Source organism: Urocitellus parryii, chromosome 3 (assembly GCF_045843805.1).
Source record: "Urocitellus parryii isolate mUroPar1 chromosome 3, mUroPar1.hap1, whole genome shotgun sequence".
In the NCBI taxonomy this organism is placed as follows: Eukaryota; Metazoa; Chordata; class Mammalia; order Rodentia; family Sciuridae; genus Urocitellus; species Urocitellus parryii.
The window spans coordinates 213804860-213825200 of NC_135533.1; the positions used below are offsets into that span (position 1 = coordinate 213804860).

Genomic DNA, 20341 nt, shown 5'->3' on the forward strand with positions numbered 1-20341 from the left:
ATGCGTACATGGATACATGCTAGAGGTGAATTTTGCAGGATTACATAACCTAACTCCAGGAGTGCAATGCCCTGTGAGAGATGCCTGGTGTTCAGATTATGTAATAAAAGCATGTTTTGTATCATGATGCAAGCCACACAATTTCTAATACCGAATGACTTATGAATTCTAGGAATATGCATTGGAAAACAAATCTTTTTATATAATAATAGGAGCTATCATTGATGGAGAACTATTGTTTGCTGGCTCATGACAATTTATATATAATCATTTGAAGGAGTTGGAAGAAATGTACTAATGCAGTTCATTGGCTCCTGAGGAATCTTAGGCTCGAGGGGAAGGGGATGTTGCCTAAATTCTCAGGTGTAAGAATCAGTGTACGATTGAGGAAATGTCTCTAACTCCAACACTCTTTCTATTTTCTATATTTTCTATCCTCATCGAAGATTGTGACATTACTTTTAGGTACTTGGTGTGGAATTTAAATAATTTCCCTGAAACCCTTCTAATTTATTAAATAAAATAGAGAGAAACTATAAGAAGGCCACATTGTCATTGTATTTTCCAGGGACTTTGGCTACCAAATGGGAAGGAGAACAGGTAACCTGCTTTGGCTGGTGACATGGACTAATATCAACATAAAGTAAGAGAAGTAAAAGTTTGTTCAGTTTATGATGAAATTCTTGATTTAATAATCTCCAGACAATCTTCAGACATAGCAACCAGAAATGTGAAGCCCCCGGTGACGCACCAGATGGACACCTGAGCCACACTGACTCTGGCTTTATTTTCTGAGTATTTTTAAATGCTTCAGTTGCAGACATCTCAAAACATACCTTTCTCTCTCTCTCTCTCTCTCTCTCTTGTGATTTGTCACTTTGTGTTCACCCAAGAAATAGAAATAATCCAGTTCTTTTAACGGGATGAATAGCTGGGAGGGGCAAAGGGGGAAAGCCAGGTCACAGAGAAACTGAAGGGCTCTCGAAAACACTGAGCTTAGGGGTGTAACACAAATATCCTGAATTTTTCATGTAGTGAAATTCTGGAAGAAAGTACATAAAAACAAAACCAGAAGGAAAGCAGAGCGGTGATTTCAAGTGTCCCTGCTCAGCATGAAAAGGTAACTACAGGGGGTGAGATTAGAGCAGAAAGAAAATTGTTGAAAACCCGGCATAATGACAAGCTACTTGGTCTTGACCGAGAGTGGGTTGATTTTTTCAATTATATTGCATTAAAATAAAATCATGTAATGTACCCAAATGTCAGACTTGAAAAACTGATCACATCTCAATTGTTTGTCTCCCTGAACAAGTCACTTCACCTCTCCTTGGACTCAGTTTTCTCTGCGTGAGGTCAGTGGTGCAATAAGAGGAACTATCTGACATGTGTTCTTACAAATGTTTTACTATGTTTCTCACGTAAATCCCTTTTAAAATGTAAATGAGTTCTTTTAAAGACTTGCAGACAGACAGGAATGAAAAACGTGAACAGTCCACACAGATTTCCTACAGAGTAGATGAATATACTGGAAACAATCTGTGGCCTTCATCTTTTCTTTGTCTTCCTCCTCCATTAGCGTGAGGAAGTCCTTAGAGACTGGAGGAACACAGAGCAATTTGGCTAATTAGGAGCTCTGTTCTTTGGGCTTCCAAGGCCATTTAATAGGCAATAGTCAGCCTGTCCCTTTTGTCACAGTCGAATGGCTCCAGTATTGAGGGTCCCACACCAGGAAGATCCTATCTGATGCTGAATCCTTGTCAAAGCTGGATACATATATTTATCCTGGGGGTAAAGTCTCACCCTTTGCTGGGCATGGGCCTGTCTTCGGACCTGCATTCCTTGGTCATGACCCAGCAGAGAAGCATTGTGACCAGGTAAACACAAAGGGAACCCCAGCTTGTGGGAGAGACCCTGGGACCCTGGGAAGTGCTGTTTCCTCATAATGAGGACAAATATGTTCATTAGTAATTCCAACTGTCCTCCTTGATCTCACCTGGCCAGAGAGCTTCAGTATCTTCCATGTCTCCAGTGTCAGGCCAAGTGAGCGACATGCAAAGTTTCTCCTATGAAGAATGTGAAGTGTATGTTTTTGGTTGTGGCGGGGGGAGCAGAAATCTTATTCAAAATGTGCTTTCCACCTAAACTGCTTCTAGTTTTCATAGATATCTCACCTGCAGTAATAGGAAATGCATCCTTCTTAGTAATCCAGATGGGCTGGTTCCATATGTTGGTGATTGTGAGTTACAGTGCTATAAACATTGATGGGGATGTATCATTATAGTATACTGATTTTAGTTATTTTGGATAAATACTAAGGAGTAGGAGAGATGGGTCGTTGATGATTTCATTCTTTTTATTTTATTTTATTTTTTGAGTTGCTGGATATTGAACCTGAGCTTTGGGCTTGCTAGGCAAGCACTCTATCACTACGCCATATCCCCAGCCTCATACCTACACTTGAGGAAACTCTATCACTCTTCATAGTGGTTGTACTAATTTGCTGTCCCACCAACAACACATACGTGAACATTTTCCCTCACATCCTTGCCAGTGTTTATTATATATTGTATTCTTGGTAACTGCCATTCTAACTGGATTGAGGAAAAATTTCAGGGCAGCTGTTTTAGGATTTCTCTGATTGCTAGGGATATTGAACATGTTTTCATATGTTCATTTGCATTTTGGGGGCCATTTTTATTTCTTCTTTTGATAAGTGTCATAATGCTTCTTAATTTATTTCATTAAAAAGACTTTTTAATGCACAAAAATATTGTTATATCTTTTTCTTAAATGAGTAGGCATTATTTTACTGAGATAGGTATTTTTTAATCTCTAATATTGTTTGTCTTTGAAATCTCCTCAGTTGAGCATTTCTGAAGTATGAACAGCTCTAAGAAGACGAGGTTTATTACAAATGGGAAATGTTGCTAATAGTTTATGACTATCAAAACTTAATTCAAAATATATAGAGTTCTGAGTAACTACTTGTTTCATTTTTCAACCATTTTCCTTTTTCCTAAGGTGTACAAGGAATATGGGAAAACAAAATCTAACAGGTATCTCAGAATTCCATCTCATGAGACTCTCAGAGGACCCAGACCTGCAGCCCCTCCTCTTTGGACTGTTCCTGTTCATGTACCTGGTCACCATCCTGGGGAACCTGCTCATCATCCTGGCTGTCAGCTCTGACCCCCACCTCCACACCCCCATGTACTTCTTCCTCTCCAACCTGTCCTTGGCTGACATTGGTTTCATCTCCACCACGGTCCCAAAGATGCTGGTGAACATCCAAACTCACAGGAGAGCCATCTCCTATGTGGGCTGCCTGACACAGATGTCTCTATTTAGCATTTTTGGATGTATGGATGACATGCTTCTTACTGTGATGGCCTATGACCGGTATGTGGCCATCTGTCACCCTTTGCAATATGCAGTCATCATGAACCCTCGCCTCTGTGGCTTCTTAGTTTTTCTGCCTTTTCTGGTTAGCCTTTTGGACTCCCAGCTGCACAATTTGATTGCTCTACAACTCAACTACTTCAAGGATGTGGAAATTGGTAATTTCTTCTGTGATCCATCTCAACTACTTAATTTTCCCTGTACTAATACATTAACCAATACTATAGTCATGTATTTTACTGGTGCCATCTTTGGATTTTTTCCTGTCTCAGGGATCCTTTTCTCTTATTATAAGATTGTTTCCTCCATCCTGAGGATCCCTTCATCAGGTGGGAAGTACAAAGCCTTCTCCACCTGTGGGTCTCACCTCTCAGTTGTTTGCTTATTTTATGGAACAGGCCTTGCAGGGTACCTTCATTCAGCTGTGTCATCCTCCCCCAAGAAAGATGTGGTGTCCTCAGTGATGTACACTGTGGTCACCCCCATGCTGAACCCCTTCATCTACAGCCTGAGGAACAGGGACATTAGAGGTGCCCTGAGGAGGCTGCACAGCAGGACGGTCTAAGCTCATTCTGTGGGCTGCCTGATGTTCCATCTTTTCTTAGTGTTGATCAGAAACTCAATCATCCAGGACTTCAGATGCTTTAATTTGGAATCACTATTTTTGTGTTTTCTTAGTTGGTGCTCACTTCATATTTCATGTCTGAATACTTTTTTATTGGGGTGTCTTTAATTCAATTTCATGATTTTCCTTGGATCCCTTTTCATTGTTAACATCAAAATTGGCAACCCCTGTCCTTCTTAGGAATACCCTGGACTCCAGGTGAATGGAGAAACTTTATTTTTACATGGTTAAAATTGGTGTTCTTTAAAGTTCTTGTGAATTTTCTTTAAAAATTTTATCCAAAGGGGCTGGGGTTGTGGCTCAGTGGTAGAGCACTTCCCTTGCACATGCGATGCACAGGGTCGGATCCTGAGCAACACATTTATATATGAGCAACACATGCATATATATATGTAAGTATGTATTGTGTCCATCTACAACTAAGAAAAATATTTTTTAAAAAAACAATTACATCTAAGTATGAATTGAGGCACGTTACATCTTGGGGTCAGATCACTGGTCTCCAGTTTGACTTTCATTGTAAGAGAAGTTAAAAATTTTTTTGACTAGGTCTCATGCTTATGGATTCCCATTAATATGGATCTGACTAATTAAATGTTTAGAAGAACCTTCTATAAAGGTTCCGATGCTGGTTCCTAAAGGATTGTCAGGATGGCCTTAGGCCTGAGCCTAAGCAACTCCATTTTAAAAACTCCAGTTTGAAACCTGCAGTCTCACCAGGCACATCTAACAGAGCCCTCCAGTGTGGCCCTCAGACAAGTCACTTCCCCTCACCCTGATAAACAGAGTGAAGCTCTGGCAGGCTGTCCTCACCTGATAAGAGGGAAAGGCGAGAAGGCCCAAGTGGAGACCACCAGACCAGATGTTTCTGAAATCCAGTGGTAGCTGATAAGGATTGAAAGTGGGGGGTTTAAAAGCCCCAAAATTTAGTATAAATAATAGAGCAAATGAACAAGGATTCAGCCAGCCGAAAAAAGGAAGCACGCGAACTGCAGAGCCTGATGAAGACCTGACATCCCAACACTTGTCATCATTCCTGATCCTCTGCGTGATCCTCACCGTTCTCCAACTCTACCGCCTCGCCTGGACCTTGGTGAGAGCTGCAACTTCTCCCTATGACCCTCTCCCCAACCAGTCATCCACTCCACCCCAGGAGAAGCCTGCCATGGTTCAGGACCTGATCAACGTGGTCTGAGTGAGTGTGCATCTGCTGGACGTAAAGCCTAAGGCCTGAGACTTTTGAGCTCAGCGTGCAGAGGGAGTGTCTGTCATGAGCCTGTCATGATTAGGTGTATTTGCAGTGCTGAGAATTAATCTGGAATTGTCTGCTGTGAACTGATTATGTCTGTCGCAGTGCCTAGCTTTAAGGACTGTCGTTTTCTTGATTCAGAATCTATAGAGTGAAACTGTATTGAGTGCTTTGAGTGAATAAAGCATTGAAAAGGGCAGAGACGTGTGGACATTCTTTATTTCTCCCCCTCGACTGCATATGTCGTAATTTTGCCCCTTCGTGACAGGGACCAAGCTCAAAAGGGCAAGTCAGAGCACCAGGCAAGGTGGTTTTCCTGGAATCTCTTCCTTAAACACACATGCCCATCTACCCCTGGAGCTTGTCATGCACTGGTCTAAGCGAGTGACTCTCCCCTCCAGTCCCACCCTTCTGTAGTTGTATTGTCAGGCTGACTAGGGACTCTTGGAATCACTTCTCCACTTTCCACCTTGTTCCGTGGTCACACTGGTTACACCACCACCACGGTCACTAACTTCATTAGTTTGAAAATCCAGTATATGTCACTAGGCCCTTTTTCCTCTCTCTCCATTAAAAATATTTAGATTTGTTCATATTCTTATGGGACCCGGAGTGATACATTGTAACATGGGGAAACAGATATGTGGTGAATTGTCTGAAATTGGAATATTTCTAAAAGTGATGAAGATATAAAGCTTATTTTAAATGTATATGCTTATTCAGGTGTCCAAGTGAGTGAGGATTCAGGGGTGGTATAATATGACACATTTTCTTAAAAGAAAAAAAAATCGTCCTTTCTTATTCTGTGGCTTCCTGCTTTGCCCTGTGTTTTCTTCCTATCACATGTTAACACCATAATCAGCCAATTTGTCATGAGTCCCTCATTAGAGATGGCACCATGTTATTTTGAATGTCCACATCCCAAATTGCAAGCTAAATAAACTTCTTTTCTTCATAAGTTTTCCAATATCAGGCATCTTGTGATAGCAACAGAATCATACTAATACAAAAGGGCAATTTAGCTTTAATCAATCAATGAAAATGTTAATCCCAAGAAATAAATGTTAAACCCTTTTAAACACACATACCCCAAATAATTTTAGACCAAATATCTGAGTACATGTGGCCCATCCAGATTCCACTAATTTCCACCATATCACACAAGAAATGTTGATGATATATTTACAGATGTATATCCAGTATTGCTATACCTCACCAGACTGCTTGACATTCTTCTCCTGAGAGAAGACATATGTAGGTTTTATTTTCATTATTAAATAATTTGGGGGAATTATTGTTCCCCAAGTTGAAGAGTTAGAGAATAAAAAATAGATATGGATCTTTTCTATAAAAACAAGTATAAGGTAATGAAGACAAAATTTTCTTAACTAAATATCTAAAAAGGAGTGCCAGAAATTCTGGGTTAACTTTTTCATCAGAATAGTAACCCTAGGGGGCATAATGAAATCAAAACAAAATGCATACAACATTTTATTATACCAAATAGCTACCGTTGTTTTTGTATGCCATACCCTGTAAGTTCTTTCTGCTTTGGCAGTCACCTCAGTATGTTATCCCTGCCCCCCACAATGACATGTCATCAACAGGAAAACACTTCTGCTATGGCCTAATCATTACAAATGTCTCAACACTGATTCTTCCATCCCTGTGTGTACTCTGTATCTGCCATTTGATCTTTCTCATAGAAATTCTATAATTTATCCACTCATGCCATCTGCTAACAATATCCTTTCCTCCACATACAACCCAGTTATGCATATTCTACAATATTCTTCATGTAAGTAGAGGATAAATAAATCTCACTTCCATGGCACATAGGGTGTTTCAGTGAGAAAGTTGCATGGAGAGAAGTATATACAAGATTCAACTGATCTCACTATTTACATAAATCTTACGTTACACATTAGAAAATTGCAATCAGGAAACACCTACATTACAATGTCCAAGAGCTGAAAACACAAAGAAATCTAAAGATGGGAAAAGAGTATATAGGAATTATCTCAGCAAGTTGAGCTAAGAGTGCTGTGGCAACCCATGAGCGAAGGAGCAAATACAGACAGTACAAAATTGTGGCATTTAAATATCATTAACTATCCAAAAACCAGCTCAGTATTTGAGACCTTTGGTAGCTAAGAGTTGTGCTATGGTCCAAATTGTCTTATGTTCTCCCCTCAGCTCCAGGGAGGGCACCTTGGTGTGCAAATAGCTGCTCAAATTGGTGTGTCTGTGGGGAATTGATTCCTGGAGAACCTTGGCTGCCATATTTCTCCATCTTCTAGACTTTTCTCCAGCTCCTCTCTAACACTCAAGAGCAGGTTAAATGCCACAGTGCTTTTGGACCCAGGATTTGACCTTATTGTAGATAATTTATTTGACAACCAGGCAAAGGGTTTCTTATTAGAAATAGAAATAGAAAGATATTTCTATTATCAGTTTAAATAAGTCCATTTTGAAACCTGAGCATTTTGTGAATTTAAATGTACCCTTATATCAATAGTGTGGTTCTAAGTATGATGCAAAACTCCTTTTCTTTAACTTCCTCAAGTACATATTCGTGGGGAACAGTATTTACCTAAGAGGGTGCTTGAGAAGATGTAGTTAAATATATTGATCAAGACAGTTTTTAGTGTATTGACACAGAATTATAACTTTAATCTTTTATTTTCATGTTGATAAATTCAACCAATAGCTTTTCAGGCAGAAATTTCGATTTTTAATATTAGCTTCTGAAGTTTTTAAGTGTGTGGGCCAGAACTTGGTACTTCACTCTGAAACTTTCAACATGTTCCTTTTTAACGATATTTGCTTGTAGGCCCTTAGGATTGATTAGAAAATGCCTGGACATGGTAAGAATATTTAAGGAGATATATCATTATCTTGTATCCCAAGATTGATGTGATTCCAGTAAATTATTTGGATGTGAAGGGGACCCTAAGGAGACTGCTCAATAGAGCAGCTTCTAGGCCTTGATGATCACTGACCTCAGAACTCAGGGAATGTTGTGTCCCCTGAGGGAAAATGCACTGAATTACAATATCTTGACTCTTTTTCTCCCCTAAATTTCCTGCTTAATTTTTTTTGTATTTCCAAAGCCCTAATGATTTTCCTTTTCCAGATTTTTTTTTCTTCCCTACCCATGGTTCACGAAGTCTCAAGTGTGTTATGGTTTCTAACAGGCCTTGCTGAGATTCCAACATGACAGCCAGCACTTATATCCCATGTTCAGGTGAATTCCTCAAAAATTATTGCTTTAAGTTTCTTGACCTCAATTTGGTTGCATCCCTGTTTTCCCTGGAAGAAAATGAATGAAAACCATCACAGCCAAATGCTGACAATACTTGGAGTGTGTTTGTCCTTTACGTGCATGGCTTTGTTTGATCCTGAAAACATTGCTTGGGGGAAGTTCTTTCAAATTCACAAACTTTCTGAAAAGAGACTGAGCTTGAAATTCACAGTAACAGGGAAGGTGAGCCCACACGCCCAGATTTGCTGGCCTCCTTTTTGTAAGAATGATTGCACTTTCAATATGAAAACTGCAATCCAGCTCTGAAAGTGATTCTGTCCTTTGGATTCATGGTGACAGATGAGTGATAAATGTCTCTGTAATATTGTTACAGTATTTGTGATCCTTGCTTTTCCCTTTCTTCCTTCTAGTTTTCTTCTTTCTTTCTTTCTTTCTCCTCTTCTTCATTTCCTTCTTTCTTCTTTTCCTCCTTTACTTGGACTCTTTGGGAATGTTACCTTTACCACCCCTTGTTTTGGCTGAACAGTATTCTACTGCATGTATACACATAAGCTGTTTAGCTGTTCGAATGTTTTTGCCATATTTGGATGTTATGAGTAGTGCTGCCTTGGATAGTTATGCACATTTGTTGGAATAGTCCTTTGCTATATGACAACACTTTATTCATTGAGAGCCTGCATTCAGTGACCTCCTCCCCATTTTAGTTTGAGTATGCTCAATGATCCCGTGCAATCACAAAATCTAGCCAACTTTTTTCAGAACCTACCCTAGTTGTTAAGCAAGCAGATGCCTATCCTTGTTTTGATTATTGTAGTAACAATCTCAGAGTTGAACTTCTGGGTTATATGGTCATTGTATGCTTAAATTTTTGAAGAATAGCCGAGCACATTTTACATTCTACTGTGCATAGGTTCTAATGTCTTCATAATCTTGTCAGTATTTGTTATTTTCAATTTTGTTAAAACTATGTGGAATTGATAAAATTGTGTTATATAATTTTTTGGTAACATGGATAAGATTCTCATTCTGATTTTTTCTGTTAATTAATGCAGGATTGAATATTAGAAACTATAATTGGTCTTTACAAAGACTTTTGGTAACTTTCTACCCCACTGTTATGTCAGAACATCTTAGCAGACTGCAGCTGAGGTGCCAGCCGGGGTTTCAGTCATCTTGTGGCTTCACAGCTGAGGATCTGCTGCAAAGGTACTTCATGCAGCCGTGGGCAGGATTCAGGTTCTTGTAGGAGGCCTCTCCTAATTCCTAGCCACAAGGGACTCTGATGGAGAATCTCAGAACACAGAAGCTGGCTTGTCAGTGTGTGCAAGCAGGTGGCAGAACAAGGGAAGACCAGGCCTGTCCTTCCATCAGTGCACTAGTTCCTAAGTACCCCAAGAAGGTGGAGCTGTCCCTCTCCATATGGCCCACCACCCACCAAGACACCAGTCCATCAGCAAGTTTTCTGCAGAAGAACTAATTGACAGATTGACATAAAAACCTCTCTTCTGTAGTGGGTATTGACATGCTGTCTTTGGCCTGAAATCAAAAAGAGACACCTGATTCTTTTCCAGCCACTAGGTATCACGACAATCTTAAGTTAAATACCCATATTCCGTGTCCAGTAGCTGCTGAGTTTTTCTCAGGAAGGAGCTCCTCTCACTCCAAATATATTTATTTTAGATTTGCATGTGTTTTATCATCTAATTAAGCCTTTAATAAACTATATAGATGACTGTCTTGATTGAAGTTGATAAACTAGGTTATATTGGAATCATGGTCTTTGGAAATTGTCTGTAGTCTTCCCATAAGGCCCTCATGACTCATAAAGAAAAACAGTGATTCATTGACCAATGTAATGGAACCTGAATACATACCCCTTCAAGTTGAATATGGTAGAAAGTGATGTGTGCATGAAAACATACTAGTGGTAAATTTGACATAACCACAGAAGCTAATAGCAGGAGTAGGGTCACATTGGCAATGCTTGATGTTCAGATTATTTAATAAAAACATGTTTTGTATCATGTTCCAAGTCACACAATTTCTAATACCATATTACTTGTAAATTCTAGGAATATACATTTCAAAATAAATCCTTTAATATAATACTAGGAGCTATCATTGATGGGGAATTATTGTTTTGCCTGGCTCATGACATACTTATATATAATCATTCGAAGAAATGTATTGTTACAGTTAATTGACTCCTGAGGAATCTGAGGCTCAGAGAGCAGTTGGAAGTTGCCTAAATTCTCAGTTTTAAGAGCCAATGTATGATTGAGTTAATGTCTCTAACTCCAACACTCTATTTTCTATATTCTCCATCCTAATCAAAGATTGTCACATTACTTTTAGGAAGTTGGTGTGAAATTTAAAGATTTTCCCAAGAAAGGTGTTAATACATTCTCCTAATTCATTAAATAAAATAGGGAGTACCCATGTGGAGAGTCTACCATACAACATAAGAAGGCAACATTGTTACTATATTTTCCAGGGACTTTGGCTACCAAATGAGTAGGAGAACAGGTAACTTGCTTTGGTTGGTGACATGGACTAATATCAATGTAAAATGAAAGAAGTAAAAGTTTGTTCAGTTTATGATGAAATTCTTGACTTAATAATTCTAGAGTCACACAGCAACCAGAAATATGAGGTCACCCGTGACTCCCCAGCTGGACACCTGAGCAAAGCCATACATATAAAACTAGCCTGCTTTCTTGAACACATTTAATTGTTACAATTGCAGGCATATCAACATACCTTTCTCCCCTCCCTATGTTGTGATCTGCCTTGTTTTCACCCAAGAAATAGAAACGATCTAGTTCATTAAACGGAGAGAACTGAATGCAGACAATTTTATAGGTAGTTAGGCAGGACAGAGAGAAAGTGGGAAAGCCGGGTCACAAAGGAACTGGAGGGCCCTCTAAAACGCTGAGGCTTAAGGGTGTGGATATGATGAATTTTTAATGTAGTGAAGTTCTGTGACCATGGGCAAAAGTTTATAAAAACAAAACCAGAAGGAAGGCAGAGTAGTAATTTTAAGTGTCCCCACTCAGCATGAAAAGGTAACTACAGAGGGCGAGATTGGAGCAGAGAGAGAGTGGTTGAAGACCCAGCATAATGCTAAACTGCATGGTGTTGATGGACAGTGGGTTGATTTTTTCAATTACATGCCATTAAAATCAACTCATGGAAAGTGCACAGATTTCGAACTTTAAAGATTCCCCTGGGATCACATCTCAGCTCTTCCTCTCGCTGAACAAGTCACTCACCTCTCTTTGGACTCAGCTTTCTCTTGCATAAGATCAATAGTACAGTATGAGTAACTATCTCACAAGAACTCTTAAAAATGTGTTTTCTTTTGCAGGCTTCTTATAAGGAATATATTTGATTAGCAGTGATGGGCTTAGACTCAGCTTTCAATAAGTGGTAACTATGATTAACGTTGGAGATAAGTAATAACGTGCCATGATGAGTGACTGTCTGAAATACCCATCTTTCAGAAATGGTTTGAGATTCATATGACACCGGTCATGACACATCTGTCTTTCTCTCTGCACATTTTGCTCAGATGCTCAGGGAATGGAATGCTTCTGCCCCTGCTGTCTTGTGCTGGGGACCATGGAGAGATGAAAACCGAAGGTCACTCAGCCCAGTGATGTTTGGGCCTCTTTTCCCAATGGGTTGCAGCATTGAGACAGCCTGGTCATCGACATGGTGTTCCCAGAGGTTCAGTGACTCCAGGAGGTGTTCAGGGAGGCTGGAGACAATGTCATTAAGGGGCACATACTTGTGCTTTTGGGGATTCCTGGTCCAACCAAGAAGATTCACTGTTCCTTCCTTAAGGTATTTTACATGTAGATCAAACCTTATTACAAAAGGGGATCTGGAGCATGGGATTAAAGGAGATGATGGATAACCCCCCGCCAAGTGCTACTGCAATGGGGCTTTTCTAGCCCATCTGATATTGATCCCTTTGGGAACCACATCTGCCCATCTCTGAAGCTTAACAAACTCCTCACATCTTGTGTATCAGGTGATGAGACCCAGTAATCAGTGATTTTATGTTCCCCAGGCTGATCCAATAAAAGACAACTTGAGGATGATTACTATTGTCATTAGACAAACCTGCCTAATGGGATATCTCTGATACAAGTTTTAGAGAAAATATACATAGATTTAGAAAAGGGATATAACTTTTAAATATAAAAAAAAATAAGAGTTTAGCATTGCACATGGAGGCCAGGGTCATTGCTCAGAAATGACAGAGGCTACCTGGGTACATGTATTTAGATATGAGATTTATGTTTAAAAAAAAAGGGATTCAGAATTCTTATGCAGTTTCAATTAATAAATAATATTCTGGTGTGGAACATGGTATGGGAAGATAGCCACGAGTACAGGAGCATGTAAATAAGAAGGTAGAGTCCGCAGAGGAGTTTGATGTTTTGAACTGAAGCAGTAAAAGGATGGAGAAGATAAGGAGACTACATTGCTCTGCTCTGTAACCGCCTCAGGGAACTTTTAATGTCCCTGTTCCTGAGGCTATAAATGAAGGGATTCAGCAAGGGGATGACCACAGCATACATCAGTGAGAACACAGCCATCTTCCTAGGAGAGCTGGATACAGCTGAAGCAAGGTACACTCCGATGGCCGTTCCATAAAACAAGCCAACAACTGCCAGGTGAGAGCCACAGGTGGAGAAGGCTTTGTACCTCCCCCCTGAGGAAGGGATCCTCAGAATGGAGGAAACAATTTTATAGTAAGAGAAAAAGATCCCTAAGAGAGGAAGGAAGCCGTAGATGGCACCAACAAAATATGTGACTATATTTTTTGTAAGGGTATCAAAACAGGCAAGATTAAGGACCTGAGAAGGTTCACAGAAGAAATTAGCAATTTCCACATTCTTGGAGAAGGTGAAGTGTACGGCAATCGAATTGTGCAACTGGGATTCCAAAAGGCTAAAACCAAAAGACACCAAAACTAAGAAGCCACAGAAGCGAGGATTCATGATGACCGAGTATTGCAGGGGGTGACAGATGGCCACAAACCGGTCATAGGCCATCACAGTCAGAAGCATGTCATCCATACATCCAAAAATGAGAAAAAAAGACATCTGTGTCAGGCAGCCCACACAGGAGACGACTCTGCTGTGAGTCTGAATGTTCATGAGCATCTTTGGGACTGTGGTGGAGATGAAACCAATGTCAGCCAAGGACAGGTTGGAGAGGAAGAAGTACATGGGGGTGTGGAGGTGGGAGTCAGAGCCGACGGCCAGGATGATGAGCAGGTTCCCAAGCACTGCGACCAGGTACATTATAAGGAGTAGTCCAAAGAGGATGGTCTGAAGTTCTGGGTCTTCTGAGAGGCTCATGAGATGGAAGTCTGAGGCAAGTGTTAGATTCTGGGGTTCTCTATAGCTGGAACATCTTTTGAAGAAAAATATAGGGTTGGAAAAAAGAAACCAATAAACAGGCTCCAAGTACTAAGACAATGTTATAGATTACTTGGGCTTAGATTATTCAAAGCACTGTGGATGATTCAGGACCGTATTATCTGAGCACTAAGTGAAAATTGATAGCTTACATCAGAAAACATTGTGCCAAATATTTCCAGAAGTTTTTCTACTTCATGTAATTTCTGGTTTCCATCTTTGTGAATGAAAATTCTGTTTATATTTCAACACTTACTTATGTACAATTTGTATCCTTACCTATGGTGGACTCAATTTTTGACAAATGTGTTTAAGTTTAATGCACATAACCAAAATTGTCACCAACCACAAATGTGACATTGCTGAAATTACATTTCACTTGTCAGTGATTAAATGGTAACTTAAAGTTAGGTTGAGCGGTTGAATTTTTCTCATTTTATGTGGGTTTACTTGTATCAACTCCATGCCATCTTAGTTAAATGTCTAGTGATGAAAGCAGTCCTTGGCTTTTTTCCCCAATTCTGTATTCTAAAGTGGACAGGAAATATTGTTGAATTATTTTTCTGATCATAAATCCTGTTGTGGACAAAGCATAACCTGACCCACTGGGCCTGAAGGCAGGAGGGAGCTAAACCGTGATGGAAAAAAAAAAGTGAAGAAGGGCATCCCAGGGACCAAATGCACAGAGTACACCTGAGGACCCTGCACCCCCAGCAGTAAGGACAGCAGCGTGAGTTTCCTCGAGGGCACCTGAGGGGCCCAGACTCAGCGTATCCAGTGCAGGGGGCCTTGCAAGTGGAAGGAGTTTGGAGTCGACAGCAAATGCAAGTTTGAGAGCTGGGGTGGGGTGGGTAGGGCCGGGGAAAGGGTGATGGGGACATGGGCACCAAAGCCCATCAAGGCACCTTGAAGAAGGCCCATACAATGCCCAGGGCCAAGAGACCATCCAGGTGACCAAGTCCTGTACTCCCAAGACCAAAGCCAAGGCCAAAGCCAAAAAAGGAGAGGAAAGGACTGAGGTCAGGTCGGATGACAAGGAGCCTCTGGCCTTACCCAGGGCCAAGCCACAGGCCCAAAGTGTAACCTACCACCTATCAGGGCCTTTGTCTGCCTGTTTGCTTTATCAGACAGGCCCCACCTCTCTTCCTCCTCCCCACCCCAAGCCCAAGTGCAGGAAGTGGGTGGGACAAAATTCTGGGAAGCTTGAGCCTCTCCCTAAAGGGGTTTGATTCCCAGTACCCCTTTGTTCTTTCCCACCATGACCCCTGTTACTGAGAAATAAATAAAATGAACCCATTCCCCCTACCCCTGAAGTAGACAGACAAATAAATAAATAGACCCTGTCATGTCTGGTTGAAGAGTTGGCTCCGCAGCAGGGAAAATCCAGAATCGAATTTTGAGTCTCATCCTTTTGATACCATTTGATAGATTTCCACATCAATACTTTCTGATACATAGATTGTAATTTTCTTACGACTTGAGGTCAACTCGCATTTATTATTTTGTCAGGTCACATGGTGATGCAATTGGGGGAAAATGCAACAGGTGAAAGTACAGGAAGTAATGGAAACATATCTGAGGCATTTGCTCATGTCTAAACTGGAGGAAATAATCACCTAGCTTATGGTGTTATTTTAAGAAGATATTTTAAAATATTTTTAAATTGCATAGCATAGTGGTTTTTCATATTTTAAAATATCATAAACTCAGATGCTAGACTGAAATCAATTTAATCAGAGTATCAGCTTGTGAAGCTCTAGATAGTCCTTTATTATGCTTGGGTTGAGAAATACTCTCTTAGAATATTTGCTGATATTTAGAAAGTGCCCTGTTGATAATATCTATTACTACTGTCAAGAATACCACTGCTTTTATATATATATATATATATATGAAAAAATGCACATTTAGTAACGTGTGCTTCAGGACTAATATTTTACAGAGATTTGAATTAACACCTGTGTTGTTGTTTAATCTCTGCATGATTTCATTTTCTTGCACACCTATGCCCGTAAAGAAATGGCTACAGTAAATTCAGTGGGTACATTTTTCTGACAACATTACCATCTGTTTGATGTGTGTAACCGTTTGCACTTTTAATCTCTCCGTGTCTGCACTCACAAGGCTTAATGGAAGGAAACCAGGAGAAGATTACCCATCTCCCCAACATGGGTAGTACCTAAATGAAATTAGTAAACATTTGGTCATTAACTCATTTTATCAAATAAAGAATTCTATCATTATGGAAATATCAAGTTTTTTACAAAAACTGTTATCAAAAGTCAGTGGAATGATGTGAAACCCCAAAATGGGTCAGCCCAACCCAGAAGGTCCCCTGCCCCCTTCTCTTTGTGCCTGTTTATTCCCATGAAAACGTCTGCCGTGGTCTTTGACTCAATGAATGCTGTAGGTAAATTAAGCAAAATTTTACAGACTATGTGCCCATGATAGACAAAGGAAAAAAAAAAAAGCTATTGTTGCTTTACTCTCATTGTATTGGGACATTTCAGAAAGGGAGGACACTGCAAATAGAAAAGGCCCAGGAGTGTCATGCACATGCTGGTGACAGTCATTTTTTTGTAAACCAAACAAGATCTATTCAGTGTTTACACAGATTTTTATTTTCTATTCTTCTTTGGGGGCATACCAGTAACAGGAAATGGGGTTTTCCAGATAAAAGAAGGTTGGGTATTCCTTTCCACAAATCTAGCATCTATTTACATAAGGACAAAAATACTGTATCCTGCTATGGAAATAAGAAATAGTAACTTCATACTATCTTTTAGTCAAATGTAATGAAGACTAATCTTATCATTAAGAATAATATTATCTAAATTTTATTATTTTATTTATCTCTCATTTGATATGCACACCATGTTAAATGTGGAGCCTCTACATCTGTTCTTCCTTATGCAATCCAGTTTTATCAACAATAAATCAACTAAAATGATAATGCCGTATCATAGAAGTTAACAATTGGCCCCATGTCACAGGCTTCACAAGGGAACAGATTGTCTCTGAATCTGATGCACTAAATAGCTTCCCAGTCATCTGGAGGTTTTAAGTAGAGGTTCATCCTTTAAACCAGGTAAACTCAGGTACATCTGAAGCATACTTTAAACCTCTGATTGGTGTTCTAAGGAGGACTAAATCCACAGCAGACTGCAGCTCTCCTCTTAAGAGTGAGTGAACAGCTGCGTAGATATTCTGCAGCGGGGGAAGGCAGGGGTCTGTTCTGGGGATGCCATGACTTCTCTTCCCGTGATCTTTACCTGTGATCTCAGCTGTCCTTCCTGTAATCACTCAAGGGGTGCCACCAACGGCTCCCCTGTGTGATCCCCAAACATATGAGCACAGTGAGCCTGGTGTATTTTCCTGGAGTGACATTTTGGAATGGTTGGTGGGGTATGAGAGGGGGAAGCTGGCGGGGCGCAGCGGCACACACCTGTAATCCCAATGGCTTGGGAGGCTGAGGCAGGAGGATCACAAATTCAAAGCCGGACTCAGCAACTAAGTAAGGCCCTAAGTAACTCAGTGAGACCCTGTCTCTAAATATAATACAAAAAAGGGCTGGGATGTGACTCAGTGGTTAAGTTCCCTGGATTCACTCCCCAGTACCAAAAAAAAAAAAAAAAAAAAAGGAACAAGAAGAAAAGGGGAACCTCCGGGATTCTTATGGCAGCGTGCCCTGAGTCTGTAATCACACAGCTCAATCCAATTACATCTGCACTTTTTCTACCAGCAACTTGGTACAAGTTACATAGAAATAAAACAATAATATTGTGGGGACACATAACTAGGGAAGATTATGAACATTAAATTAAAGAGGCCACATAAAACATACAGATGAGCACCTCCCATTTAGGAGGCCCTCAGTATTGGTTCGTGATTGACGGCTACTGTTCTTCTCATCCTCGTCTCCCTCACAGACCTTTTGACTGATTATTGAACAGCTCACAGGAACCTGTCTCCCACCAACCTGGATAAGATGCTGTGGTCAAGTAGAAACAGTGTAGGAGGAAATGAAACCTTTGAACAAACCACTTGGCACCTCCACCACCACCAGGTACCTACACTTCAGTCACAGCAGCTGGTATTCAGCCAGTCTGTGTCCACCCCTAGGATCCACACAGGCTGTCCTGTGCATCTGCTGATGAGGAAACTGTGCTGCCACCCATCCTTCCGCCACCCCTCCCCTCCCTCAGCACTTACTGGGAAGAGCTGCCTCCTTCCTGGGTCATGACCAAGAGCAGAGGATCCAATGCCCCTCCTCTGCCCAGTGCTCAGTGAGGTTTCAGGCTCTGCGCTCAGGATTGATAGGAGTAAGGTGAGCAGGAGCCTTGTGGGGCAGAAGAGCACGGGAGGGGCCGACGCAGGTAGGGGCCAGCTGGACTGGAGCATTGAAGGAAGGGCTGGAGGCACAGGATGGTGACTGATTATTATATGACCTTGGAGGCTCCCAGCCCAGAGCTCATAATTAGCCAAATTGGTCCATGTCACCCAAACCTCCGAGGACTTCCTAATGTTAGTGGAGGAAGTAGAAATCTAAAAGAATGTCCACAAAGGTTTGGGGCTATCTTCTTCCCAGGAGGAAGCTTGTGTGTTCTTTTCAATTCATTTATTTGTTTATTTATTAAAGATCGATCTCCTTTTAATTTCAACTGTGGTAAAATACACATAACAAAAATTGACCACTTTGACCAGTGTTTAATACACAGGCCAATGGGATTTCAGAGATCCTTGAGGGTAGAAGTCTTTATACTTACAACCTGATGAGGGGATTCTCAGCATGGAAAAACAATTTTAGAGTAAGACAAAATTGACTTCAAGAGAGGGAGAAAATCCAAAATGGAATCAACAAAATACACTTTTATATATTTTTTAGAAAATAAGAAATGACAAGATTAAGGAGTTGAGAGGTTCATAAAAGAAATTAGAAAATTGCGTAACTTTGAAGTATGTAGATTACAAAACAATTAAGTCATGCATCTTGGAGTCCACAGGCTGATCATAAAGTTCATGAAACCAAAAAGACATAGAGTTGAAGGATTATGGATGACTGACTAAAGCAGGGGGTGACTGGTCATGAACCATCATAGTCAGAAGCATGCCATTCATGGGTCCAAAAATAAAAACAAAGGGCATCTGCATCAGGCATCCCACTTAGAAAATGATTCTGCTGTGAGTTTGGATGTGTACAATCGTCTCTGAGACTGTGGAGGAGATGTGACAGATGTCAATCTAGGGCAGGTTGGAGAGGAAGAAGCTTATGGGGATTGGTGTTGGGAGTTCAGCAGATGCAGAATGATGAGCAGGTTCCCTATCTCTGTGGCCAGGTGCAGGGACAGAACAGAAAGGTACAAAGGGGTTGGACTGCAGGTTTGGGTCCTCTTACTGACCCAGGAGATGGAATTCTGAGGTGCATGTTAGATTTTGTGGTTCTTTATAACTTGAACAACTTTTGAAACAGAAAAGAGGGTTGGAAAAATGAAACCAACAAATAGCACCCAGCATGGTGTACACATTCAAACTGAATTCACATGTTCCCAAGTGGAGTATTCACGGCTGTGGTCCACCCACCTCAACGATTCTCACTTTGACAAACTCTGCCTTCTTAGATTCTGCTTCTGATTTTTTTCTGTGTTGTTCTCCTTTGAATATTTTCTGGCATTTAGAAAATACCTCATTAGTGTTACCTTTTATTACTATAAATAATATCCATCTCTTATATTAATACATAAACATTAATGAGGTGCTTTATGTCTGATATTTTGCAGATATTTGATTTATTATCTATGAAATTGGAGTTCTGGTTATTTCTGCACGAATCCATTCTGATGCATTCCTGTCCCTCAAAGACAACTAATATCAAAAAATTGACAGGTATATTTTCCTACTGACTGTTTTCATATCAGTATTGATTTATTGATCCAGAAATTGGATTCTTAAAACTTACCTAAAAAATGTCAAAACTCATCTATGCAGACTACGGCACAAGACCTATTACCTCTGAAATGTACTACTGCACATATACATGTGGCTTTGTCTCTTGGTGTGGTATGTACGGCTCCTTCAAATGGCATTACCTGAAGGAGAGTCAATTAATTTTTTAAATTTTTTTTAGTCCACTGTTTTTATTTTTCCAAATGAGCAATAGATAATTTTTTGAGCTTATTATCATAAAAGTTCTTTTGCAATATTGCTGTATTTTCCAGATCACATAACTTATGTACACAACTCAAAAAACTTCACACCAAAAATCCCAATCTATAAATGGGCTAATGAACTAAATAGACTTCCATCAAAAGAAAAAATGTAAATGGCCAATAAATATACGGAAAAATATTCATGATTCTTAGAAATCCAGG

At 40.2% G+C, this 20341-nt stretch overlaps 2 protein-coding genes across 2 annotated transcripts; one reads left to right on the forward strand and one right to left on the reverse strand.

Moving 5' to 3' along the window:
• The first annotated feature begins 2979 nt into the window (after nucleotides 1-2979).
• On the forward strand, nucleotides 2980-3964 carry LOC144253577 (olfactory receptor 7E24-like). Its single transcript, XM_077795807.1, has one exon. It carries the CDS (start codon nucleotides 3035-3037, stop codon nucleotides 3962-3964), a length of 930 nt encoding a protein of 309 aa, XP_077651933.1. The 5' UTR covers nucleotides 2980-3034.
• Nucleotides 3965-13025: 9061 nt separating this feature from the next.
• Nucleotides 13026-14137, reverse strand: LOC113177995 (olfactory receptor 7E24-like). The gene is made up of 2 exons (XM_026382471.2): nucleotides 14126-14137; nucleotides 13026-14024 (listed from the first exon to the last, which is right to left on the reverse strand). Exons 1-2 carry the CDS (start codon nucleotides 14135-14137, stop codon nucleotides 13026-13028), a joined length of 1011 nt encoding a protein of 336 aa, XP_026238256.2.
• Between the last annotated feature and the right edge of the window lie 6204 nt (nucleotides 14138-20341).